This window comes from Netta rufina (genome assembly GCF_964035555.1).
Source record: "Netta rufina genome assembly, chromosome: 7".
In the NCBI taxonomy this organism is placed as follows: domain Eukaryota; kingdom Metazoa; phylum Chordata; class Aves; order Anseriformes; family Anatidae; genus Netta; species Netta rufina.
This window is the reverse complement of record NC_140130.1, coordinates 23,808,450-23,833,592: the sequence shown is the minus strand read 5'-3', so window position 1 is coordinate 23,833,592 and position 25,143 is coordinate 23,808,450. Positions and strand designations below refer to the sequence as shown.

General features: G+C 52.9%; 3 protein-coding genes across 6 annotated transcripts in view; 1 reads left to right on the top strand and 2 right to left on the bottom strand.

Annotated features, from left to right (window-relative positions):
* Nucleotides 1-896: 896 nt before the first annotated feature.
* On the bottom strand, nucleotides 897-12,051 carry POLL (DNA polymerase lambda; the record flags this gene model as incomplete). 4 transcript variants are annotated; one of them, XM_084290554.1, is made up of 9 exons in its annotated part: nucleotides 897-2,428; nucleotides 2,725-2,893; nucleotides 4,716-4,844; nucleotides 5,636-5,809; nucleotides 6,361-6,684; nucleotides 9,811-9,949; nucleotides 10,646-10,943; nucleotides 11,148-11,304; nucleotides 11,914-12,051. In XM_084290554.1, the coding sequence occupies 9 exons, from the start codon at nucleotides 12,049-12,051 to the stop codon at nucleotides 2,064-2,066; spliced, it is 1,893 nt and encodes a 630-aa protein (XP_084146680.1). In that variant the 3' UTR covers nucleotides 897-2,063. The 4 variants fall into 4 exon arrangements, with proteins under 4 accessions (XP_084146680.1, XP_084146681.1, XP_084146682.1 ...); XM_084290555.1 differs by having other exon boundaries at nucleotides 11,900-12,010; XM_084290556.1 differs by having other exon boundaries at nucleotides 11,888-11,954.
* Nucleotides 12,051-19,594, top strand: DPCD (deleted in primary ciliary dyskinesia homolog (mouse)). The gene is made up of 6 exons (XM_084290559.1): nucleotides 12,051-12,135; nucleotides 13,160-13,240; nucleotides 13,840-13,964; nucleotides 14,789-14,922; nucleotides 18,180-18,282; nucleotides 19,396-19,594. Exons 1-6 carry the CDS (start codon nucleotides 12,072-12,074, stop codon nucleotides 19,498-19,500), a joined length of 612 nt encoding a protein of 203 aa, XP_084146685.1. The 5' UTR covers nucleotides 12,051-12,071; the 3' UTR covers nucleotides 19,501-19,594.
* A 2,289-nt stretch (nucleotides 19,595-21,883) lies between these two features.
* FBXW4 (F-box and WD repeat domain containing 4) overlaps nucleotides 21,884-25,143 on the bottom strand; it is a 57,948-nt gene continuing 54,688 nt past the window's right edge. Inside the window, 3 exon segments of the mRNA XM_084290558.1 lie at nucleotides 21,884-22,657; nucleotides 22,883-23,024; nucleotides 23,192-23,332. Of these exon segments, the coding sequence (XP_084146684.1) occupies nucleotides 22,541-22,657; nucleotides 22,883-23,024; nucleotides 23,192-23,332 (400 nt within the window). The 3' untranslated portion in view covers nucleotides 21,884-22,540.

Below are 25,143 nucleotides of genomic sequence, written 5' to 3'. Positions count from 1 at the left end.
GGGAGAGGCCCAGCACGCGGGCGGGCGGGCGCGTGAGAAGTGGCTCTATTTGGTGTCCTTATTTAATTTTATTGCACAGATCCATCTTCGCCCGCCCCCTCCCTGCCTAGCCCTCTCTCTCTCCCGCTCTCCCTGCTGGGTTCACCTAATCATGATAAATTCATATTCATTTCCCTGCCTGCTCTGGCGGGGGGAGCAGCTCCGTTACATTTGCCCGGCTGTGCTGCCATTAGCAAATATTTACTCATGAATATGAAGTGCCACCCTTAGAAGCCCAAACGTCCCCTTTGCACCCCTCTCCGCCAGCCCCAGCCCCTTCCCAGCCCCGTAGCAGGATGAGAAAGACATGTGAGGACGGGTGTCCTCCCCGTGGGGCAGGCAGCGGGCTGGAAGAGCTGCCTAATGCTCAGCACCGCAGCAATTCGGCCCCAGGTTTTTCTTCCTTTTAGCAGGAGGGGACAGAAGCAGCTGATGGGGGGACAGAAATTGTCTGTGCCCTCATTGGGGACACCCAGGGCAGGGCTGGGTGCAGGGACAGGGGGTGCCATGTCCCAAGGCTGCGTTTCCCAAGGGGCCTGGTGAACAGTCCCACTCCTGAGCAGCCCCAATTCCCCGTGTCCAGCCTCCCCTTTTTTAAAAGCAGCACAAAGAGCCAGGCCGGGGCTTTGATGTGCTGCTGCAGCACCCATTTGGCACCACGGTGCAAACCATGGCCCTACAGGGAAGGAGCAAGGGGGAAAGAGCTGGGGACCAGCAGCTCTGCGTCTCCTCCACCTCCGGTGATGTCCCCAGCAAGTGACGTGGTGAGGGACAGCCCCAGCACAGCCAGAGACAGAGGCACCCAGGGCTGGAGGCGAGCAGCTCAGCTGCAAGGCAGGGAGCAAAAAGACAAAGCGTCAAGGAAAAAGAGAGAAGGGATTTATTATACTTCAAATTCCGAAGCACCGTGACAGGCCAGGTGACACTGGTTCCCACCAAAGTGTTGTGACCACAGCCACCACAGCAAGACCCTGTGCGAACTGCCAGGTTTGATGGATGCCCTTGTGCCTGCCCCAGCAGAAACACGCAGCTCATGGCCACGTGTGACAGTGACACAGCAAAGTGCAGTGAGCAGGACGCCAACAAGGCAAGGCAGAGCCTGGCGGGCCTGGCACAGGGACCCCCAGCCCGGCCTTCCCAGCAGCCGGTGCTGCAGAGCACCGAAAGCCCCTGCAAAATTCATCTCCGGAATTTAGAAACAGCTGAGGTGTCCTGAGAAATAAAATTCACTCCTTTGGACGTGAAGGGGTGAGCACCCGTTTACACACACACACACACACACACACAAAGCTCAGATAACTTCCTGGCCATCACACATACAACATGGGAAAGCTTTGCTTTGCCCAAATTAACACATCTTGTGTTTCTCTCTTCTTCCACGCCCTGTGTGCAGCAAACACAGGGCCCTGCCAGCTTACATTCAGTGCCGTTACATTCAAACCCTGCCTGAGCACGGCTCCTCTGAACCCCAAGGTTCATTCCTCCCCTGCACGGCAAGGAAAGGAGCCCTTGTGCCCGGAGCAGGGGGATCACAGCTCTCTGCACTGGCAGATGCTCAGCACACGATGGGCTGAGAGCAAGCACACGCAGCATTTTGAGTCCCCGTGCTTCACCAAGGGTTACTGGGCAGCAGGGGAAGCTGGTGGCACTTGCAGCAGCCCAAACCCGAGCATCAAGACCTGCCAGATGACAAAAATGAGGTCTGATGGAGGGAGGGCACAGCACCAGCACAGCGGGACCTTCATCATACCTACAGCAGCAGCTCCTAGCAGCAGTGAGCAGGGGAGGGCGCCTGGTCCAGCGGCAAGGGTAGCTGAGGGGCGCAGGATGGCACCAGGCAGCATTTCCAGCCTGGTTCCAACCCACGCCCTCTGCTGGGTGAAGCCACAAAGCTCTGCTAGCAGCAGCAGAGTCCTGTTTGCTGGTTTATTTTCCCCAGCTCGCAGTCACAGCGCCGAGGAAACCAGCACCCTGCAAACCAGCAGCACGGCGGCAGGCACAGAGCGCCGGGTGGCAGCGGGGTGTCACCAGTCCCGCTCGGAGGGCTCCCGGTAGGGTAGTCCCAGCTGGACGAAGACATCTCTCTCGGTGGGGGTGGGCAGAATATGGCCAGGTAACACCTTGACACCACCAGGACCTCGCACCACAGCCGAGCTGAGGGCGTGCTCCGAGAGGCTCATGCCCTTGGTCTTGGCCAGGGCGCGCATGGAGCGGTTGAAGTGAGCCGAGCCGGTGAAGTAGAGCAGGGCGCAGGCGAACTCGCCGTAAGGCACCACGATGATGTCCAGACGGCGGTGACGCCGGGCCGGCCCGGGGAGGCGGCAGACCCCCAGGTACTTCTTCTGCTCACCGTTGTCCTCCTGGCTCACTAGGTCATCTGTAAGGAAGCCTGGGGAGAGGGAAGAGGCAGAGAGGAGCTGAGTGGCAGAGACTGATGGCCTCATCCTGAGCCGTCCAGGCAGCAGCTGAGAGGACAACACAGCCTCAGCCCTGACAGCCTCACGCAGACAGAACTGCACAAACTCCCTCCTTAGCACCGGCTGGAGGTGGTACTCCGAGCTTACAAGCTGTCCTGCCATTGGGAAAAGCAATCGCCTGCCTTTCACATCAGACTTCCCTCCCTCCTCGGCTTGGCCGTGACGGGAACAGCTTCGAGCAGCACGTGCCAGCCCCCAGCCCTCTTACCGCTCCTGCGGAGGCTGTCGAGCAGCTTGGTGAACACCCCGCGGTGAGACTGCCCGTCGGGGTGAGTGACCAGCACGTCCACGTCTCCGCAGGTGGGCTTCCCCCGGCGGTAGGAGCCACACGCCACGCACAGGAGCCCGGGCTTCAGGGCCAAGGCTGCTTGTCTGACCTACAGGAACAGAAAGAGGGGAAGACGAGTCAGAAACCATTCCCTTCATGCTCTCTCTGCCACACAGCACAAAGCTGGCCATCAGGCACCAGATTTTGTGGGGACTGAGCTGGGAGTGGGTTGGGACAAGCTGGAAGGTGCAGCAGCACTGAGGAGGCAGCACAGGGCACAACCTGTCGGAGCCTTCAGTTTCTAGGAAAGGAGGAGAGCGGAGGGATTTCGGCTCTCCTGTGGGCCAGGAGGGCACAGCTCACTGGTTCTAACCACAAAGAGAATCAGCTCAAGGCAAGGTCATCACAGGTCCTGCTTCAGAAGCAGAGGTGGGATCAGGGAGACTCCTCCAAGAGAGCAGAGAACCTGTGAGCACCCCTTGGAGTCTGCTCCAGCCTAGAGCTCTGCCTCTGCAGCAGAGCTGGGCTTCCTGACCCAGGAAAAACCACAAATGTCCCAGAATTGTTGACAGAATTGATAACAACGCTGCAGCCAGTGATCATCCGCACATAATCAGAGCTTTCCCTATCATAGCCACCTCCAGGCTGGACCCCAGCTCCGTTCTGTGCAGACAGTGCCACTTCTGATGGCTTCATTCATTAAATGCTTAAGCAAGGCTCTCGGGTCCTTGGACAGGAGCGAAGGATTCTCGGTCTGACTGTGCCAATCACCCTGTTGGCAGCAAATAATTAGGGGCTCAGCAATTCCCAGTGACGAGGCCATCAGAGGGGCTGGGGTTCAGGAAGGCAGTGTCCATGCCCACAGCCCCTTGTCACTCTTGGGGATCATCCTTCATTAGCAAGAGATAAACCCATTAACCTTTGCCCCAGAGGTGCTTCAAGAAGCCACAAGCCTTTCTCATGCGGAGCAAGCCCTCCTCTGGTGTCCTTGCCCCCCTTCTGGCTTTAAATGAAGATTTCTAGAAAACTCCCGGCCCCACCCAAGAGCCTAAAAGCTCCTCAGATCTCCCTGTGACAGGCAGCATAGACAGTGACTAATCCCTTATTCTCTCTCCTGGGCCTGGATCAGAGGTGTGTGCGTGCGTATGGAGGGGGGCGCAGTAATCCCATCAAGATAACAATGGGCCCACCCCCAAGAGCCAGCTCCTCAAACCAGCCTGCCTGGGAAAAGGAGCGCTCCCCAGCAGAAGGGCTAATCCTGCACACGGGGCTGACACCCCAGCAGGAGCCCTGCAGGAGCGTATTCTTCGTGGCCAGGCCCTGTGGCCGAGTGACAGGGTCACGCTGGCTGCTGCTGCCATGGTGATGGGCGAGCACAGGGGTAGCAATGAGGGTGCCCCAAGCTCTCTGCTCACATTAGGGTACACCGGCTTAGCACCCCATGATTCTGGAGTGCCTGCGAGAGCCAGCAGCAGCCTCCTGCAGCTGGAGCCCCTTTGCTTCCAGCAAGGATCCCCATGGTCTGTCTTCACACTGATCAACCAGCTCACAGCTTGCTCTGGAGAGGCAGCAGCAGGGAAGCAGTGCAGAGGCCCCAGCTGAAAGCAGGTATCTCAGAGAAGATGAGAGGGAAGGGGAGCTGGGAACCTGCTCATCCCATCGGGCCACATGCAGCCATTCTCAAAGCTGCGTGTGGAACCGACACCTGGGAAGTGTCCTCCTCCTTGCCAGGCACTCAAACTCAACTTTCCTATGGGGTAAAGTAGGAGCTTTGTGGGTCTATGCCCCAAAACAGTCACCCAAGCACTGACACTACGGAGAGAAAAGTCTGGAAGAGCTCAGCTATAAGAGAGAGACATTTCCACAGCCTGCACCCTCCTGTCAGAGCCCAGCAAGTCCTCCACTCCAAGAGCCCACGCTGAGCTACTCACGGTCTGTTCTATTTCTGCAGCTTCCTCCCGAGGCATGCGCTGCAGGAAATCCTCGTAGTGCTTCAGTCCCACAGCCTGCTGGCTGGTGAGAGACGCCTTCGTGCGGATATCATCCAGCGTCCGGAAACCCTATAGTGCAGACGATGTGATGGCATTCAAACATCTGCTGAGCCTTCGCTCTTCAAACGCTTTCAACTAAGATTTGGAGAGATTGTATTTAGCCCGCCTCAAGCCCAGGCTAGTCACAGCTTCTGAAATCACACGTGGAGATCACTTACAGCCTGGGTCCTGAAGAGAAGGGATTTAGGCAATCCCACACACGCCTCTAATCTCCACCCCACAAAGACTTCGAGTCTTACCCAAACCTGACAGAAGGGTACCGTTCTTAAGGCAACTGTGTTCCTACTGCTTGAAGGAAAGTGATGCAGGTAAAGGAAAGAGACCCAGAATATCCCCATAAGGGAAAGCCCACAGTGTGAACACAAGCACATTTTTAGACAGCAAAGAATCCAATCACAAAGCAAACACTACAGGAAAGCAGGCTTCATTAGATCTGTGCTCAGGAACTGTTCTTAAAGAAGGAACCTACTCTACATGTTGGGCTGCTCCTGTTGGCACAATTACTTCAACCTCATTTTAACGACGAGGTGGATGGCTGCTTCCAACAGCTGCAAGAGCCAGCCAGGACAACAGGACAGCAACTGGTCTGGGAGATCTGACAGCCATGGTGTCCTGGCTCGAGGCTGATTCTCAACAATGTCACTGCAGTGAGCAGTGTGAGGTGAGCTCCAAGCAGTGATGGTAACAGAACAGTGTGTGCCCCACTCCTTCTATTGCACGTTTGTCCTCTACTCCCCCAGAATAATTCTCCCCCACTCAGAAGCAGTTTTCAAATTGCTTGTGTGAGGCACTAAACTCACCTGCTGGTACCACATCTGAGCTGTCTTGACGCCGGCTCCCCAGATGTTGGAGAACAGCTCCAGCACAGGCACGCTCTCACTGATGTGATCCAGCTTCCGCAGGTGCCCGCTCTCCAAGATCTCCAGGATCTTCTCTGCCATTCGCTTCCCAATCCCAGGAATTTTGCAGGCTTCCTAGCAAGAAACCAGAGATGATAATGGAAAAGTGAAGGCCACAGACAAGGCGGGGAGCAGTTACCACTCAGCGCCTGGTCAGCCATTTGGTCAGTGACTGGTGAGTGGCAGGACCAGTTCTGTGAGCTGCTCTCAATGCCAAGTGGAAATGAACAACCATGCAGAACAGGACTAAAACATTAACACCATCAGGCAATCAGGCCCAGATCCAGTTAATTTTATATATTATCTCCAATGCTAGCCAGTTGTTAAGGCTTAAGAGGAAGGTGAAAACATCCCTGCGTTCTGCCTAGGGAAGGCGTTTATCTCATGGGTGCTCAGACCTGACCGTAAGAGGCTCAGACTCCACTTTTCTGCTGATCTGAAAACTCTGCTGGTGGTCAATGAATCCAACTCACTTCACAACTTCTGTCATAACCCTCCCACACAAAGGAATTTCCAGGGCCTGAAGATAAGCTGTTCCACACAGATACAGGAATGGATCTGACAAATAACAGAGTTAGGATGCTGAGTCCACCTCCCTGCTCCTCTCCCCTTGGAAGGTGTTTTACCTGGTAGGACGTGACTGGTTTGTGGTAGCTCTTGAGTGCATTGATGGCTTTGGAGTAACCCAGAGCTCTCCACTTGTCCCCCTGGACAGAATAGGCTTTTGCCAGCACTTCCAGCTTCTCTGTGATGCACTGGTTGTGATTTTCCTTCTTGCTGTCGGAGGAATGAGCACAAACCCACTTGCTGGCAGGCTGAGCCACCGTGGAAGAGCTGTCAGTGGTCTCCTCCGACAATTTCACAGGGTAGCGGCCAGAAATCAGTGCTTCCAGATCCCCCTGGGTGACACTAGCATCTTCTCCTTCGCTGTCTTCATCGTCACAGACTTTCTTTAGGGAGAGGTAGAAAAGCAGTCAAGTGAGAATAAGTGTATGCCTCACATATGTCCCCCTGGCACGGGCTGCTCGTGGGAGTAGGAAGTCAGAGCACTAACCAACCTCCAGGGCACGCAGTGCTCAAATTGCCATCTCAGGAAGTTGTTAGTTGTAAGCACACACAGCTCTCAGTGTCCCAAGCTACCCAGGCACCCCTTGAAGCTACACACACGTCTCACAAAGCACATGAGACTAGAGGCTGCTGTCCAGATGTGAGCCAAGCACACACGCACCTCCTAAGGCCAAGCCCCTGAGACCTAAGACAGGAGACTGGTTAAATGAGCATCTGCTGCCAGCAACGTGGGATGACAGTGCTGAAATCCCTGGTTAGGGGAGATCCTGACTCGCTGCTCCCACTGGGAAACCTTTTGTTGGTCTGGTGACTGTAGGGACACATCTCTCACATTCAGACCCTGCACCTTCCACCCCACGACGCAGATCACAGGAGATATGCCCTGAACTCTGTTTTCACGTTACAGACAAAATCTTACCAGGGTAGTAAATTACAACCCCCCCATTTTCCCCATGGCTATCTGCAAGAGAAAAGGGGGAGGAAGGAATGCCACAAAGGACTCCACATTCCTCAGTGACAGAAGAAAGAACCAATGTATACATTTGCTGATACCCTCAGCATTAGGATGCCTCTGTGTGGACTTAAGAAACAATGAGCCCTGGCTTCAGGTAACGAACAAAAGGGGATAGAAGCGGGAAGCCGAACAGAGACTTTGAAGACTGCTTTGCTCATTGGGGTCCTCCTCTCTCCTGATGTATAAACACAGGGGCCCATGGGGACCCACGAGCTCCTGCACTGTGGAAGCAACTCTGGAAGGCACAGAGCTGTTTGGGACCAGTCCCGTGGTTACATGCTGCACACAAGTCCTGTTCTGAGTTTCTGCAGAGCACCAGCCCAGCTGAGGCAGAGCCACATCCTTACAACCTTTGGTTCTGCTGGCTAGGGAGCCTGCTGACATAAGATACAGAGCTGAAGTCATTAGGCAGAGGATGTTTGTTTTCTTTCCCTTTTGTAATCTTGTTTTATAACTCTGAAAACTGGGTCAGACCGAGGATTTGATAGACTAAAGTAGTTTTATTTGCCTTGAAACTCTGTATGCAACTCCCTCAAGACGCTGTTCCCTCTAAGGGCAGCAAAGCCTTGGAGTGTTCAGATGGGTTAGTAAGCCCCTTAAAAGCATTTAAGGAGCGTGTTATCCAGCACAACGCAAACAATTCTACAGCTGGAGCGTGCAGTTCCCGCTCTCTCAGCCAGCAGTGTCACAGAGGTGAAAGAGCACTTAAACCCCAGGATCTCTGCACTTTACCAAAAAAGCTGACGGACTTTTTACAACTATATGTGCAGAACCAATAGTCCTGTGAGCTTCTAAGGTCCTCCAGGATCATCCAGCAGATGATTTGCTAGAGCTGGGTGAGACTGGGATGTGCCTGGTTTGTCTGGAGCACAGCACGGGTCCCAGGACAGCAGCTGAAGCCCGGCAGCTGAGGCAACACTGCACTCGAGATGGAGGAAAGCAGTCTGGAGCAACAGCCCCAGGGATCAACCAGTGAGTAAGTGGTACCACTTGCAAATGCTGCCTTGCAGAAATCTACAACAGCCAGATGTCAGCCAGAAAGCAGCTGCTGCAATCTGACTAGCGAAAGGCTTTCTGCAGAGTCCACGTCCAAACCCAGAACTCTGTCCCCATTCAACACAAAACAGTCACGCCTGGAGAAAAACATCCACTCAATCTCGAAAAGGCTGTGCTTAAATGGATGCTACTTCCACACAAAGATTTCAACTTCAGCTTCTCTGTCGCTGTCATGTCTTAAAAGTGGTTGCTGCTTTAGAGCATATCCAGTGGGTTCTCTTGTCTTCCCCACACTCACATAGTCCTAAGCTCAGGCTAAGGAAATTTGCTCAGGTGCCTACAAATGCCGTTTTTGTGCACAGACTAACAGGAAGTATCATTGCTTGAGGGGATTTAAAAGGAAAAAAAAAAGGCAGTAAGGCTTCAAACAGATTTTAACAGCTGTCTGACCACCCAAAGTAAATGCGAGCAGAGAGCAGGGCAGGTGCCACAGGATCCATAGAAGTACAAAAGCCCCTTTTTTGCTGCAAGTGTGAGATTTGTCAATAACAATTGCCACCAAATCAATCAGAATTACAAGAAGCAGCAAAGATGGGATAACTGCAAAGGTGATGTATTTAAGAAGCAGCAGCAAACTCTCTCTATAACACACGAGATAGTAAGACTGGGGAGAAGAGATCCCTCAAACACATATTCAAGAGAAGGGAAAGCCTAAAACGAAGGACCCCTCAGTGGGCTGCCAGTTAGGGAATAACTTCAGGGGTTTATGAAACAAATTCAGCACCTGTGATTTGGGACCAAGTTAGCAAATTTGGCATCAGATGCCAGCATTACAAGGCAACTGCTGCTCTAAGAGGTCTGTGGTAACCGAGATAAATCTGGATGATGCCGCTGCCAAAAAGAGTTCAGCGAACTTGAGCAAAGATGCAGAATAAGAAAACGAAGCTAACGGCAGATCTGGAGAAGCTGACTCACAGCAGAGGCCACCAATAACCCAGCGCAGATATTTTAAGCACACCACCACAATCATTCGAGCGGCAACCTGATCCACTGCACATGTGTCTGACCAGGGTGCTTGCCAAGGAGCGGAGAATGGGTCAGTATGGCTCAGGCAGGACCATGGGATGAAATATCAGAGCTTCCTGAAAGGGAGATATTCTTGGCCAGGGAATATTCCTCAAAAGGAGGCAGGGGAAACACGATCGCTGGAGTGAGCCTTGGCCTGACTGGAGCAGCAGGGCTGCTTCAGCTGGAAATGTTCTGATGGGGACAGGAATTTAAGGGGTGTTTTTTCTGCATTTAACACCTAAAAGGGATAAAGAGAAGTAGTAACCACATCCACAGTCTGAATCTGCCAGCACCAACCTACTGAAACATGCAAACACTTTCCCTTTGCTTAGAAAATCTGGTATCATACTCCTGCAGGAATGCTCTTAGCCAAGAAAAGCAGTAGGCAGGCCCCGTTCACAAGAAGCAGGACCTCTGTGAGAAGCCTCACCTCGGACAGGCCTTGCTGTGAGAAATCCCCCACTGGCACTTTAGTGTTTGGTTCCGCTGCTTCCTTGTCTGCTGGGGGCTGGACCTCTTCATTGCCCAGGAGCTGCTGCTGTTTCTGCTGTTCTCCCTTTTCCAGGTACCTGGCATGGATCAGATGCCTTAGTATCAGAGGAGGAGGACTTCTCAGCCCCAATAAGTTTGCCCAGAAAATCTCTATGTGTATTTTGGGATGGATCAAACAACCCATATGATTTTTACTCTCAGATCCCAGACTAATTGCTCTGGCTTTGACTCAGTCCCCAAGTTTCAACCCACCTCACTGACCTGCAGCTTCCACTCCTACCTACTTCAGTCTTAGACTTTTCTGCTAAACCTCTGCCAAAACATTCCGATCCTAACCTGCGGACACCTGCTGCTCCACTCCTTAGTTCCTCTTGTGCCTAGCTGTCCATTCTCCCTCTACTTTCCATCTGCAATAAGTAAGAAACAGAATTTAATCCTCAGTATTTCTAAAAATAATAATAATAATAATTTAAAAAATAATCTCATCTCCTTGCTGTCACTAATGGATTAGGAAGAGGTGCCTTTAGCACCTGCAGCAAGCAACAGGACTCCTATTAGCACTCTGGGCTCTACTCCACGTTCTGCTGTGACACAGAATGGCAACCAGTCACAAAGACACTAAATTTCACAATCTACACAATGAAAAAGGACTTTGAATCATGCCCAAGGGAGCGGCGAAGAGTTGCAGTCTGCGATTTTGAGCAGAGGTCAAATTTCAGTGTTCTTAGGATAGAGGCACTGTAGGAAGGAACAACAGCATAGTATTTGCCTACCTCTGAGGGATAAAGACACCGTAGCCAGTGGTACTCAGCAGCTCCTGATCTCTAATGCAAGCACTGAGCCAGGATGCCTTCACTAGCTGCAACCCCGAAGGCAGCTTGGCTAATTTCAGGAGCCGAAAGGACCGATCACAATCCATGTCTTCAGCCACGATGACATGCGTCACCTCCGAGGAGAGATGGTCGCACACATGACCCCCGTTCTGGACAATCTGCTTACGGAAGATCTCTGCCCGGGCTTGGCCGATGCCAGCTTGCAACACGTAGGCGGTGACTGGTTTCAGCCACTCTGCTGGAGAAACACACAAGGGCAGGAGCTCAGTGACAGGGAAACAATGTCCTGAACCAGTTGGGCAACATATCTCATGTAGGACTTGCCATGCCTCTGCAGAAAATGTACTTAGGGGCCAAAAGAAACCTTTGGGGGAACAGCACCTCCAGCTAGCTAGCTGGGATGTCACCATTCTATTCCATGTCATGGGCACATAGGACTTACCCTCAGGTACCTCTGTTCCTTCTTTTGGGATCTTTGGAGGGATGCTTTTCCCTGAGTCATCCCTCACCTTCTTCCTCTTGGGAAAGGCTTTGACAATCCCCCGTGGCTCCATGGGCTGGGCTGGGCCTCGCTCCCCAGTCCTGTTAGGCTGCAGTTGCTGAACACCAGTAAGAAAGAAGGTCGCTTAGAACAGTTTGACATAATCAACACAACTTAAGCCTCACATATTTCGTTCACGGCCTTTGCTGGTTCGGGTATTTTTTTGTTGTCATCTCCCAAAAACGCTCGCCCTGAGGGAGGCACCTGGAAACACGAATTTCATCCCACAAGGTCAGGAAAACCTAAGCGAGGAACCACTTTAAAAACCTCTTAAGAAGACCCTTGAAACCGCCAAGACTGCGTTCTTATAATAGAAAGAGCTCGACTGTTCTAACATTTAGGACTTGCTTCCCATCCAACACAAGCAACTTTACGTCCCGGGTACTTTTAAAGCCCGTCCCTATGAGGGAAATACTGGCAAGCGACGGAGCAGCTGATCGACACCCGGAGTTTAACCAGCACCGGGAGGAAAGCTCCAGCCCTATTAAAACCAGCATGAGGGCACCGATTCAGCACCCAAACTCAACCCCAAACCCACAACCTCACAAAAAACACCTCAGGAGCTCTGCTCCCGGGGGGAGCCGGGCAGCAGCCCCCGGAGCCGCCCGTCCCCGTCCCCTCCGCCCACACCGCGGCGCTACCTCAGCACCCACCCCGGGGGCCCAACCTCGTCCTTTTCACCCTGCCGGGACCCCGTTGGTCCCCAAAAACACCCCGGGAAGCCGAGGGGGAACCGGGGCCGGGCCCACCCCCGGTAGGCCGCGGGGCCTGCGAGTGCTTCCGGGCGGCCCGGGCGCGTTGCCATGGAGACGGGGCCCGGCCGCCATGGCGGGGCCTGGCTGGCTGGAGAGGCTGAGGGCCGCCGGCAAAACGGCGCTGCTGAGGGACGGTAACGGCGTGTGGGGCGCTGAGGGGACGGCAGGGGGAAAAGGACGAGGAGGGACGGGGCTGGAGGGGATGGGATGAGGGCCCGGGGGGAGGTGTGGGGCTTCCGGCAAGGGGACGGGGTGTGGGCGGGGGGTTAGGGTCCCATATACGGGGGTGGGAGCCTATACGGGGGGTTAGGGTCGCATACAAGGGGATGGGATCCCATACAGGGGGTTAGGGTCCCATACAAGGGGACTGGGTTCCATACACGGGGTTGAGGTCCTATACAAGGGGATGGGACCCCAAACACGGGGTTAGGGTCCCATACTAGGACACGGGTCGCATACAAGGGGTTTAGGGTCCCATACGAGGGGATGAGGCCCCATACAAGGGGACAGGGTCCTGGACGAAGGGATTGGGCTCTTATAAAGGGTTAGAGTCCCAGCCAAGGGGACAGGACCCCATACAGGTAGTTAGGGTCCCATACCAGGGGTTTAGGGTCCCATACCAGAGGTTTAGGGTCCCATACAAGGGGACGGGACCATGTACAGGGGTTAGGGTCCTGGACAAGGGGTTAATGGTCCCATACAAGGGGACAAGGTCCCATACAAGGGGACAGGACCCTATGCAGGGGGTTAGGGTCCCATACTAGAACACTTATCCCATACAAGGGAATGAGACCCCATACAAGGGGATGGAACCCCATGCAGGGGGTTAGGGTCCTGGATGAGGGGACAGGACCCATACAAAGGGTTAGGGTCCCAGACAAGGGAATGGGGCCCATATAGGCAGTTAGGGCCCCATACAAGGTGCCAGGTCCCATACAAGGGGATGGGACCCCATACAGGGGGTTAGGGACCTGGTTGAGGGGACGGGACCCATACAAGGGGTTAGGGTCTTGGACAAGAGGACAGCAGTTTTACGAGAGGTTATGGTCCCAGACAAGGGGACGGGACCCCATACAGGGGGTTAGGGCCCCATAGAAGGGGACAGGGCCCCAGACAAGGGATGGCCGTATTCCCATTCACCCTCAGCCTTGTCCCCAGGCAAGCGGAAGATCCACTACCTGTTCGAGGATGGCAAGGAGATGGCTGAAGAGTACGACGTGAAGACCGGCCAGTTAGTGAGTAAGTGGTGCTCCCTGGACGTGGCTCGGGGCGTCTCGCCGTGGCTGGCATCAGGAACAAATCGCTCCCAAATATTCCAGGAGCGATTTGTGCCTGTGGCTCCCACCGGACTTTGTAGGGACATGAATATGGGTCAGTTTATGAAGCAAACCTCGTCTTAGTTTAGGATTATTCCCGAACTGCTCATCGGTCACAAGAGACTTGAGCAGTGTGAAGGGAAATGCCAGCATGCATAGCCAGGTGGAGCACGTGCTAGAGTGAAACGTGCTTTTTGGTGGCTTCTGCAGCCTCAGACCGGCAACGTGCTGGTTATGGATCTCATCCAAAACCACAGCTGCGGCACGGCACCTGGTGCAACCCCGCCATGGCTTCAGCACCAAGTAGCCAGAAAGAGATGCACTTGGTGCGCGGTTTCTGACTTCAGGAGTGAGCCAGCTAAATGATCCGCTTACACCAAAGTGGAAATTATTGGAATTAAGGGAGGAGGCATATCACCATATCATCATGTCATTTCAGTGTGCTGGGCAGCTTTGGCAGTCATTTGCTGGAGTTCTTCGTATAAAGCAAAATAACGAAAACCCTTCTTCTCCCTTCTACAGGTAGAAAATGGCGAGAGAAGAGCACCCTGGGGGGCTCCGGCAATTGGCAGGTTGAAGTGGGAGAGCCAGCCTCGCCTCTCCTGGGAGCGCTGGAATCAGAGCTCATAAAGGAAAGCAGCTCCAACGTACGTAAGGGTCTGAAGGCACCACTGCACCTAAAACTGCCTAGCCTTGTGCTTACAGCAGTAGCTGGTAGACTGCAGATCACTCACAGCCTCAAGAGATAGCCTTAACCTGTTCCTGTAGAAACCATTCCAAAAGTCTGGGGCTGGGATGAAACTGAGGTTCTTTTGAGGTCTTTAAGAGGTCTGTAGTTTCTCTAAGTAGAGACGTTGTAGTGCTGTGTTGGCCAGCTGCTGTTCTGGCTTCCAAAAATGTGGGCTGAAAGGAAGGCCAGTGCTGGGACAAGTCAGTGGATGGAAAGTGAGGCAGGCAGTGTGTAGCAGGCTGCTCCTTAACGCAGCACTGCCTGTTTCAACTTCCCATCCCACTAGGTTAAGAGGCTGAAGTTATAACATCTCACCCTCTTTTCTAGTTTTTTGTTTGTTTGTTTTTTAAATCTCTCAACATACCTGAAAAAAATCACAGGTCTGCAGAACAAACTTGGGCAGAGCCAGGACTGAATCCAGCAGGTCCCCTGGGTAGGCAGAGCTCTGTATGTGGGTGCCAGCGGGGAAGAGGCCTGGCTTCACTGTCACACTGTGCTGCCATACTCATTGGCGAACACCTTCAGCCTCCTGCAGGCAGAGCAGGCACCGCCCTGAGTAAAAGCAGAGCAGTGCTAGCTCCAGGAAACTGCTGCTCAGGCAGTTTCTTGAGTCAGTCCTTAATGCTCCACTGCGACAGAAGAGTTACTCCAATGTGGAGCTTCTCAAGGTAGTAAAGGAAGGAGGGGACAGGGAGGAGAGAGAAGCTGGAGGAGTTTTCTAAAGGTGCTTGTTTGCTGTAGCCTGTCTTCATGAGGAAGGACACCCTGACCAGCTTCCAGTGGCGGATCCGTAACCTGCCCTACCCCAAGGAGGTCTACAGCGTCTCCGTGGAGAAGGAGCAGCGCTGCTGCGTCGTCCGGACCACCAACAAGAAGTCAGTAAGGACAGCGCTGCCGGGCTGAGCGTCCCTTGGGGTGGGCTGGCACAGAGGGCAGGCTGGTGGCTGCACCACAACGGAGATGTCCTCTCTTGTCCTTTTTTGAGGAACCACACTTGACAGCATGTCTCCTGCTGTCCAATTTCCACTCACAACTGCCCCAGACAGAGCTGTGCCAAAACATAAACTTACCTCACAGTTCCAGTAGCAAGGCATTTTATCTGCTATTTCACAAAGAGAAATAAAGTAAGACCCCTACAGACCTTTTGAAGCTTCAGCATCCCATCTTCTCCCCCAGATACAATAGTTTGATTTAGTCCTTTTATCTCAGAATGCATGGAGCTGCAGGATTCAGCTGGTACAGCATAAATCATGAGCACCCAGGCAGACAGATCTCCCTTTGTAAACCTGTCCTGTAGTCACAATGCCAATGATATTTCTTGCTGTGGAGGTAGCAAGAAAAACAATCTAGAAAGGAAGCACCACAATATTCTGCCAAAAGAAACCTAACGTGGGAGAAAAAAGTCTGTTAAGCTTCATCTTATCCTGTGTCATTATATGGCCTGTCTCAGAGAATGGGATTGCCTGTGCCCCAAAATATTTACTGCCTCAGTGGAATAAGTCAGGATGAGCAGTAACGCTGTGGAGAGTGAGCAAGAAGTATTAGGGAAACAAGGGAGGATGTTGGAAGGTAAGTGAAAGCTATTTACAAACTGGGATAATACACCAGTACAGAAGCCTGGATAGGCTCTCCTTTGCTTGCTTTCCCTTCCCAGCATGCTGCAGAACACAGAAGGATCCGATTTGTGAGTAAAAAACACGCTGGTGTTTTCCAGTCTGCCCCCTGCCCTCTTTTAACCGTTCCTTGTGGCTGGCTGTAGGTGGTGCTGTTGGCAAAGAGCTCATTACACCTCGGCCACTGAACAACTTTCAGGGCAGCAGAACCTACAGCTTTCCAGGCAAGGCTTTACCACATCAGAAGCCATGGCAAGGGGATGGTTGAGCTCTGCACCTGAGCACACCTGGACGGTCAAAAGCAGGAGACGGCTAGGCAGGAGGAAGGGGGAGTCTGCTCCATGAAAGCAGCAACAATTACAACTAATACAGCAAGATTCTGGCCTGAATCCACGCAGAGAGATTTGCAGAAGAGTGGCCATTTAGTGGGGATAGCTATGTAGCAAAGATGAGTGAGATTCCCATCAGGCACACATGGGGCCAGTTCAGGAAAGGAGAACGTGAGTCTTAAGTCCAGCTCCCTGCAATCACAGGGGTCTTATTTACTCCTAGTCCCACTAATGGTGGCGTGTGTGGGAACTTCCTTGCCTGTTCAGGTGCTGTAAGGTTATAATGCACACTGAGGTTTCACCTGTGCCCTACCTGACTTCAGGATTCTTTGTAGCACCCTCAGGATAACAGTGGAGTTGCCCCACAAGCAGACGACAGCTACACGCTTGTCGGCTGGTGTCAGAGATAGTTGAAGGACACAAAAGCTGCTCGTGGCCTGCAGATGAAAGTTAAGGGCTTTTGGAGTTAAAGCTGCAAGTCGCCTCTGGGGAGCAGAATGACTTTGCTGTCAGTAGGGAGCAGGGACAGACTCCAGCACCAGAACACTTAGTACAGGCTCCAGGATATCTTATATCATTTCTCCTGGGTCTTGGCCAGGGCAAGGCACCACTCAGCAACTAATTCCAAGATAGCAACAAAGGCACGGAGTCCGCAGAGAGCGTGCATCGCTATGGGAGAGAAAGGAAGCCTCCGAGGCTCTCCAGCCCTTGGAAGGCAGCCACGCTGCCTCTGAGCAACAGAGCCGTGCTGACCGCCAGCCGCAGGCACAAGCACCAGGGTGGGTTGCCAAGTCACTACCGAGTAGCTCAGCAATGAATTCTCAGCATACCAGTAGCAGTTTTCCCTCCAGGCTGACAAAAAGTAGGTTTCCAGTAGGAAAAAAAAAAAAAAAAAGAGAGAGGCAACTTCACATATGTATTGTGGATCTTGGGCCAGGAGTGCAGTACTGCCCTTGGCCATGGGGTGAGAGGAGAGGGCAGAGAATCTGCCTGCCTCGGCAGGGATATCCACCCATCAGCTGCCTCCCCAGCCCAGACTTCACTTCCACCCGTCACTCCCCTTCCCTCTGGCCACGGCAAGGGCTGCTCAAGTGGGATTTGCTTAAAACCTCTTGCTGTAAAATAAATCCATTAAACTAAACTCTAAAAACAAACCCAGAAAGCCTCCTCCCCAAACGCCAAACGTGATTCAATTATTGTAGCGAGAGGCAGTGGTAATGTTAGGAGGAGGAGGGGGTGGCCAGGCAGATCTGGTTTCCTTTGATCTTGTCACAGATTTTAGTTTGAGGCCAGCCAAAGCCATTCTTCTCCCCTTCTCCTTAGTCCTGGGGCAGCAGAATGCTGCTGTTTCATTGATGACTCCCAAGGCCCTTTGAAACAGTGGTTTTTTTTCTGTGTACTGCTTTTTTTTTTTTTTGTCTAATCGGTAAGAAGTTAACACTTCCTTAACATGTCTTTGTGTTCATCTAATCTCTGCTGTTTAACCTTTGACATCTCCCTTATTATCCATGTCTGCCACCTTTTCCAAATACCGACAGCAGTGACAACACAGAACGGTTTGAGCCCTGCGGTAACAAGCTGCGTACATTCCTCCCACTGCACCAGGAGAGCCATTTGCCCTTTGTAGCTGTTTGCACCGTGACTTGGAAAATAAACTGCAGTTTGGGCAGGGGTAGCTAGAGAGGCCAAGACTCACACGCAGCCGGCTGGATGCAGAAGAACCCCTCGTGGCATGACAGCAGCTGCTGCCTGTTCCCGTCCAGCTCTGGGCACCTCAATACCAGCTGTAAGCCAATTCCTTGGAGAGGATTGCTCATGAGACTGCTGGCAGGTACTAAAAACCCAGCCGTGCCTCTAGGTGGCCATAGGACCATCAAGTAATTTAGTTGGTTTAGCTCCAGAGGGCAAACGCAGGACACAGGTCCACAAGGCTCTAGTCCTAAAGTCAGGAAATCTCGTAGCAGCCTAGACAGCTTGTAACCCCTCCATTTCTACCTGCATAGCACAGGCTCCTCCTGCCAACCCTGAGAGGTCCACTGCCCCCCACCTACCCTCCTGGGAGTTCACAGCAGACCCCAGTACTTGAAACAAAGACAGGCACTACAGAAACATAAGAGTACACCTTACATTGCATAGCTCAGGGAAACAGAAACTCCACCACCTTATTTCTGTCTCCTCTCTCGTTTGTAGGTACTACAAGAAGTTCCCTATTCCTGACCTGGACCGATACCAGCTCCCCTTGGACGCAGCTGCCCTGAGCTTCACGCATGCTAACAACACCCTGATCATCACGGTGAGGCTTTAGCCACGCAGAACAGCACTCTGCCCTTCTCTCTCCATCCACAGAGTTAAAATCCTTCCATGTGGGGAAGCGAGGCAGAGCAGGGAGATGTGCTGTGGGTCACTGCTGAGCCCCCTTCTCTGTCACAGTACCTGGGGGGTTCAGATTACACCGGGCATGCTGACACTGGCCAGGACATCCTGGGCCACAGGAGGGGCCCTGCTCGCTCATTGAGGTGACTTGCAGGTGGAACAGTGTCTGAAGAAACAACAACAAATTTCTCTTGCCTCAGAGCATGCTGTTGTGCTCTGTGCAGGAGTGTTAACGAGTCCAAGGACCTGCTGCACTCGGAGGTCTCTCAGCCCTTAAAAAGCCTGCTGCGTTGTGCCAGAGAGGGGACACGTGGTGGAAGTTAGAGACTAGCAAAACGAGCACTTAACCTGTTGCAAAGAGCATCCAGAGGCAGACAAATGCTTTTGAGCACCACGTGCTTCTTAAATGCAGAAGCCAGCTACCAGGAGCACATCCCCTCTGAGGGAAACCTCGCAGCAGAGCTGGGGGTGTGTGTGTGCAGAGGAAACAGGCCAAGAGCTGCATCTTGAGTGCTTCTGAGGTTTTCTGTCTGCTGCAGGCCAAACCCTTGCCAAAAAGCACCTGCATTCACCACTGAACTGCAGCTGGGCAAGAGGGTTCTGAGGGAGGACAGAGGAACTGCAACTTTTACTTTAAAAAAAAAAGGCAGATTATGTATATATCTATATATAAAACACATGTGAGCGTATGACCAGTGAGCCCACCAGGGATCTGCACAACACAGCTTGCCAGAATATTCCAGAGGTGTTGGTGGGGGCCAGAACTCCACATCCAACTGGGAAGTTTTGCTTGCACTGTAAAAGATGCTCCAGATCTTGGCAAATGTCCCTAGCTGGAGGGCACCACCTCCCAACAGGCACTGGAGGTAGCTGATAAGGGAAAGGCCTCCCTTGGCAGGAGTGCCCCAGCTGTGCTGCTACCACCCAGCAAGAGCAGTGCTAACAAGCACCCTGCTGCTTGCAGCTTGGCCCCAGTTAGCTTGCTAGGAGCAAGGCAGAACAGGAGTGCTATGGGCATTTCTCTGTCCTACAGTACAAGAAGCCGAAGGAGATCCTGGCTGCAGAAGAGGAGCTGCAGAAGGAGCTGAAGAAGATAAAGGCAGCAAACAGTGGGGATGGTGACTGTACAACCCAATAGGCAGTGGCTGCTAAGAGGCTGAGGTAGGGGCAGCTCTCTGGCACAGCTTCACGGTATTTATTTTGCCTTTTCTAATAAAAATTAGTCATGTTAATACAGTGGTTTGGAGGAATCTTTGCAGGCTCAGGGGGGTTCTGCCTCTTTGCCACCTGGTCCGCTGATTTACACAGACATTTATGATCATTCTGTGAGCTGTGGGAAGCTGCAGCGAGCAAAGGAAGTGCACCACAGCTGCAGCCAGCAGCCCTTTCCCCATCCTCTATGAGCAGAAGCTGGGTAGTTCCCTGTGTGGGAAATTAGAACCCTCTCCTCCCACCCATTACCTGCCTGGGACATGCTTGGAAGCAACTCCCTGTTGTGCTGTTGCGCAGGGTCCTCCGTGCCATTACAAGGATGTTCTGGTGACCCTGGTTTCTCTGCAAGCATCATCAGTGCTTAGCCCTGAGCCAGCACAGCACGTGAATAGGGCGATGAGCTGCTTCCTCACGGCCAGCCACGTGCAACGTGACGTGCAGGATGTAGGGCTGCTGTGCAGCGTGCAGGAACTGAAATGCAGCTGCCTTCATTTGCATGGCACGGAGGGGAGTGTGGTGACAAGGGTCACTGGCCGGCCCAGGGGTAGCAGCAGCACACCTTCTCCACAGCTGTGCACAAACACGGCGCGTTGCAAACCTCGCTGCAAAGACAGCACCCTGTGTGTGGGGACAACCCCAGCAGTGCTCAATGTCACCTGAGGTGGGAGGGGGCATCCTTCAATCCACCAGTGCTGGCACCACCATGGAGCTGCAGCCCCACATTAGATTTCAACCAGGAAGAAACTCAAAGCAGCTAGAAAAGTGCAGGACCCACCAACACGGGCTGCAGAAAGGGAATGGCAGGACTGGCAGCAGCACTTGTCACAGAAGGAGTCTCCTGCAACAGTGACACCAAACACATGCTCAGCTGTCATGCTCATTCCTACTCTGGGCCTTGCCCAAGTCCCATTGCAATAAAGAACCTCTCCTCCCACCCCATATTTACTCTGTTTCCTTCACAGCCTCTCTCTGGGGACTCTGCCAAAGACATTTAATATCTCCATCCCTCACTCCACTCGTGATTTCATTAAAGGACCTGGAACACAGCAGGACCTGAGAAAACACAGACCTTCCTCTGACTCCCAAGTTCTGCCAGCTCTCTCTCTGGTCCTCTGTCTTACCTAAATCACTTACCTAAAACTCTCCTCACATGCAGAGCCCAAAGTGCTCCAAGCAATACAACAACAATATTAAGCAGCTCCTGACACAAAGCAGCATTTTTTGGCAACAGCTTCATGTTACCTATAACCCAAAGGTCCCCCCAGAATTGTTATCTTGGACCAGTTGTCTTTGGGATTTACAGCTTTGCGTTGATGGAAGATTGTTCCAGCAAAGGCATCCTTTTGCAGTAGTAGATCAGTGCTTGGAGCACTTAGGTATCAACTCTGCCACTTAGACTCAAGGAGAACACACAGCTACACAAAAGCTGACGTAAGTGCCAGCAGAGCTGGGTCCCAAACTGTGAGAGGGAGCTGTGCTGGTGAGAGCCTTGCGAGAGCGTGATCCTGCAGCAAAGCCAGTTAGTTTGCACCCGGAGCTGCTGGCTGACATCTGCTGGGAGTGGAGGGCTGCCTTCAAGCAGCTGAGGAGCTGGTTGGTTCCACTCCCTGCCAGCTCAGACAGGGGCTCCAGCAAACATCCTCTTCCAATTACTGTGGATCACAAGAGAAGAGCAGCCTCTTGACACTGGAAATTGCCAATCAAGTCCTAACAAAAGCACTCTGCTGACTGCTTTGCTCTAAAAGTGCTCCCACTTTGTGATACAAAACCTCTCCTTTACCTAACCCGTATTGCCAAACTCACAGCCAAATAGAGCTCGTGCACCTCCTTTCCCAAGGATCACCAGATTTCAGGCAAAGCTGCATTCATCCATAGCATATTCATCCACAGACATCTACAATCATGCAGACAGCACAGAGCATGATGAAAACTATGGTTGCTGCGAGCCCCAGCTCTGGTCATGCTCAGAAGGCTGTCGCAGAAAGGAGTAGAGCCCACTTAGATGTCCCTAAAGGATCCCAGTAAGTCACATCAAGGCCTTGGCATTTCCACTAGCCCTGTTTGCTGCTTCAGCGTGCAGGCAAGTGAATTGCAGATCCTGCTTTTGTTCCTTGTCTGACCAAGTGACACGATATCCAAAATCCCAGCAACCACCTTCAGCACAGCCGTGTCACAGAGTCTAGCCAGAGATGTCTGTTAGACCTGCAGACCCTCTGAAAACAGGCCCAGCCTCCTCTGCCAAGCCAGGCCTCTGAGATCAGTGGGTAACATCGGAGCCCCTTTGGAACATGAAACAAAAACAGAGTCTCTTCTGTTTCCCTTCAGAGTTTTATTTATCAAAATGCAACTGTTTCAGCCCTGCCAAGTGCACAGTCTGACCTGACGGCCAGCTTGGGGAGGCATACACTGAAAGCAGGGCTGGCTCTGACTTTTAGCACAATTCTTTCTCTTGGCTGCAAAGGACAACACAAGCAGCTGTCAGGAGAGCAAGCACAGGTGAAAAGGAGGTCCTGCTCCAGGCACCTTTCCCTTCCGCCAATTCAGTGCGCCCCACACACAGCCTGGACTTGCTTCACATGGCTCAGAGCTTGGCTGATCTCAACCTGACCAGTACACAAGCTGACAGGGCATCCTGGCTCAACCTGCCCCTCAAACGTATTCACAAGAGAGAAAAAAAAAAAAAAGAAAAAATGAAAAAATGAAAAAAAAAAAAGAACTGATAATATTTTAAGCCCTGACTGGCACAAAATAAAAATGGTAAAGGACAGTCAGCCTGTATTTCCACTAACGGGCAGGTGAGGCTGAGAATGTCTGGCCCTTTGTGCACTCTTCAACACAGCTTTCTGGCAGGCAAAACATCTCTTCAGAAGCCTCGGGGGCCACTCTCACCTTTCCTGCCCTGATTTTCCCTGAGCCAAGTGTCAACTCTGCTGAGTTGGGGCAACCAGAAGCAGTTGTGGTGCCCTTCACGGGGCCGTGAAGTCAAGGACGTGCAAGGCTGATGCCAGGGCAGCGTACAGATGGGTGGTACTGAAACGGAGGCAGTACACAGGGCTGCTGGTGGGTGAAGACAGGTGAAAACTCTGCAAGAAAGAAAGGAGAATCAACCTTTCAAAGAAGAGGTCGACCCAGAGACCCCAACAGGCTGAAGAGTTGTAGCAAATCCAGCTTAAAGGTTAGGTTCCCTGTCGTAGACTTGTCCCAAAGCCTCTGTCTCTTCTCCCAAAGAGACACGGGCACCAGGCTGTCAGAGAACAACCTAGAAGCCCTGCTGCTTCCTGGCCTCTGTCCAGGAAGGTGTCCCTCACCTGCAGGCACCGAGTCTGCCGCTTATCCCAGAGGCGCACCACGCCGTAGTAGGAAGAGCCGCTGGCAATCATGTGGTTCCCGTCGCTCCTTATGCAGTACAGGGCGCTGTCATGGGGCTCTTCCCACTCCCGGACACACTTCCTGCGAGGGTAACACAGAGCAGAGAGGGGCTGAGCCTCCTCCACCCAGTGCCTGGATGGGAACCGAGGCCCAACGTGCCTGAAGGAGCTGACCAAGCTGCAGGTGAGGCCCCAGGCACTGCACGAGCACAGCCCGGGAACCTCACTCGGGCTGCAGGGGAGGCTCACCTGGTGCTGGTCCGTATGTCCCAGTAGCGGATGTAGGTGTCATACCCACACGAAAGGAGAAGGGAGGGCGTTTCATAGAAGACGTCAAGGACTCCGGCTCCACGGTGAAAGTCAGTCCCTAAACAAGTCAACAACTGACCGCTGCAACGAAACACAACAAAAGAGTCATTTAGAGCAGAGAGCCCTGCCAGTCCCTCAGGCCAGAGCAGAGATGTTGTCTCAGAAGCCTCCTAGATCTCATTTCTGCGATTTAACAGAATGCAACTGCTGCAGAGCTTTACTCTTCCTCACCCAGCTTCTGCTACTGGTTGGGCTACTGTAAAGGATAGTGATTAGCAGGAGTCACGGCTGCAAGGCAAGAGTGAAGGAACAGGCACAGCTGACCCCTGGCTGAAGGGGATCATCTTCCTTGGGAAAAGTAACCAGTATGTTCAGTGATGAGGCTCCATTTCCACAGAAAACAATTCTCAACTTAGTCAAACTCAAGGTAATCTACTACAGCCATTTACCTGGTCAACCCCATCCCATCCTCTGTCCATTGGGGTATTCCCCAGTGTTTTTGACGCTTGGCTCAGATCAACACAGACTTCCCTGCCTCAGGCAGCTGTGGCTGCTCTTCCCACCCCCTCCAGTCACTCTGCACGCTGCAAACGTCTTATCTGGGGCCGAACATCTCTGGAGATGACTTCCCAGAGGCTCGTCTCCCCACTGCCCTTTTACATTCCTTGCTTGCTGCAAAAGAGCAAAAGCAAGATCTCCATGAAGCCCAAAGCCCAATATTTTGTGGCCATATCACTCAGCTGCCTCTTCCTGTGCAGAACCAGCAGCGGGATGGTGCCTGGTGAGGGACCACTCCAAAAGGGCTCTCCCTGCCAGGCTGGGAGAAGAAGTTTGGGTCCTTTTCCTTGGCCTTAGGAATTTGCACCTTGCCACACACAGCCTGTCCCCTGTAACACTCCCACTGCCCCAGCAGACAATCTGCCCAGCTGCTTGAGGTGGCCACCTCTTGCAAACCCTCCTTTTCTTCCTCCTCCTCCTCCTCACGCCCTTTAAATCAAAACCTCTGGGTACAATGAACCTCGAAGCACCTGCTTTTGAAACCCTGCCGCACGGCCACCCTCTCCACCAGGCCCTTGGTTCTCAGGACAATGAAGCGGTCCTGAAAGCCGACAGCACGGACCCCGCGGTGGGGTCACTCCCAGCATCTCCCCCCATTATTTTGTTACTTTCTGCTCCTTGATCCAGCATCACACAGTTCTGAGGCACATCGCCAAATGCCTTAATTCTGTCTGTAATCTGGGCTAAAGCCCTCGTCGGGGGATAAAGACCACACAAAAGGAGAAATAGAGTCCCAGGAGATGTTAAAACAAGTAAACACCTTTGTGTCAGGAGAGAGAAATCGCTGATAAAGCAGATTAGCGCCTCGAGCCCTGGTGTCCCCAGATCAGAAGGCGAGCCCTGGCCGATCTTTGCAGCCAGCACGCTTCTATGATCACAGAGCTGGCGGCATGCTGGGGCCAGCCTGTTTCCCCACAGTCACTCTCCAAAGAGCAGATTATGTAGAATAACAATTTCTTTGTGGCTGTGTAATTCCCTCCGTGACCGTGGCTGTGGGCAGCTACATTGGCCCTTGATGCCAGGGCCCTAGCAACCATTTAGAGAGGCCAACCAGCCCTAGCAATGGCCCCCCCGTGCAAACCTCTCGGACAAGCTTTAACATCAAGTGCATGAATTAATCCCCCCCAACACGAATCCAGGGGTGCTGGCTTATTGGACTTTGTCTTTCTCCAGGCAAGGGATCGAGGGGATTCCAGGCTTCAGCCCTGTGCAACCTTCTCACAACGCGTTAACCCTTGGAGGGTTACCCGCGGCCCGGCCTAGCTGCACCTGTACGTACGTCGGGAGCTTGAAGCATCTGTGGTCTGAGGGCTGGGAGTGAGAGCTGGGGGGTT

Bases quoted from the DNA above. Each gene is read 5' to 3' on its own strand.
- DPCD (XM_084290559.1), top strand. From the start codon at position 12,072: ATGGCGGGGCCTGGCTGGCTGGAGAGGCTGAGGGCCGCCGGCAAAACG. The intron at 12,136-13,159 runs GTAACGGCGTGT...CCTTGTCCCCAG, and splicing joins AACGGCGCTGCTGAGGGACG to GCAAGCGGAAGATCCACTAC. The intron at 18,283-19,395 runs GTGAGGCTTTAG...TCTGTCCTACAG, and splicing joins ACAACACCCTGATCATCACG to TACAAGAAGCCGAAGGAGAT.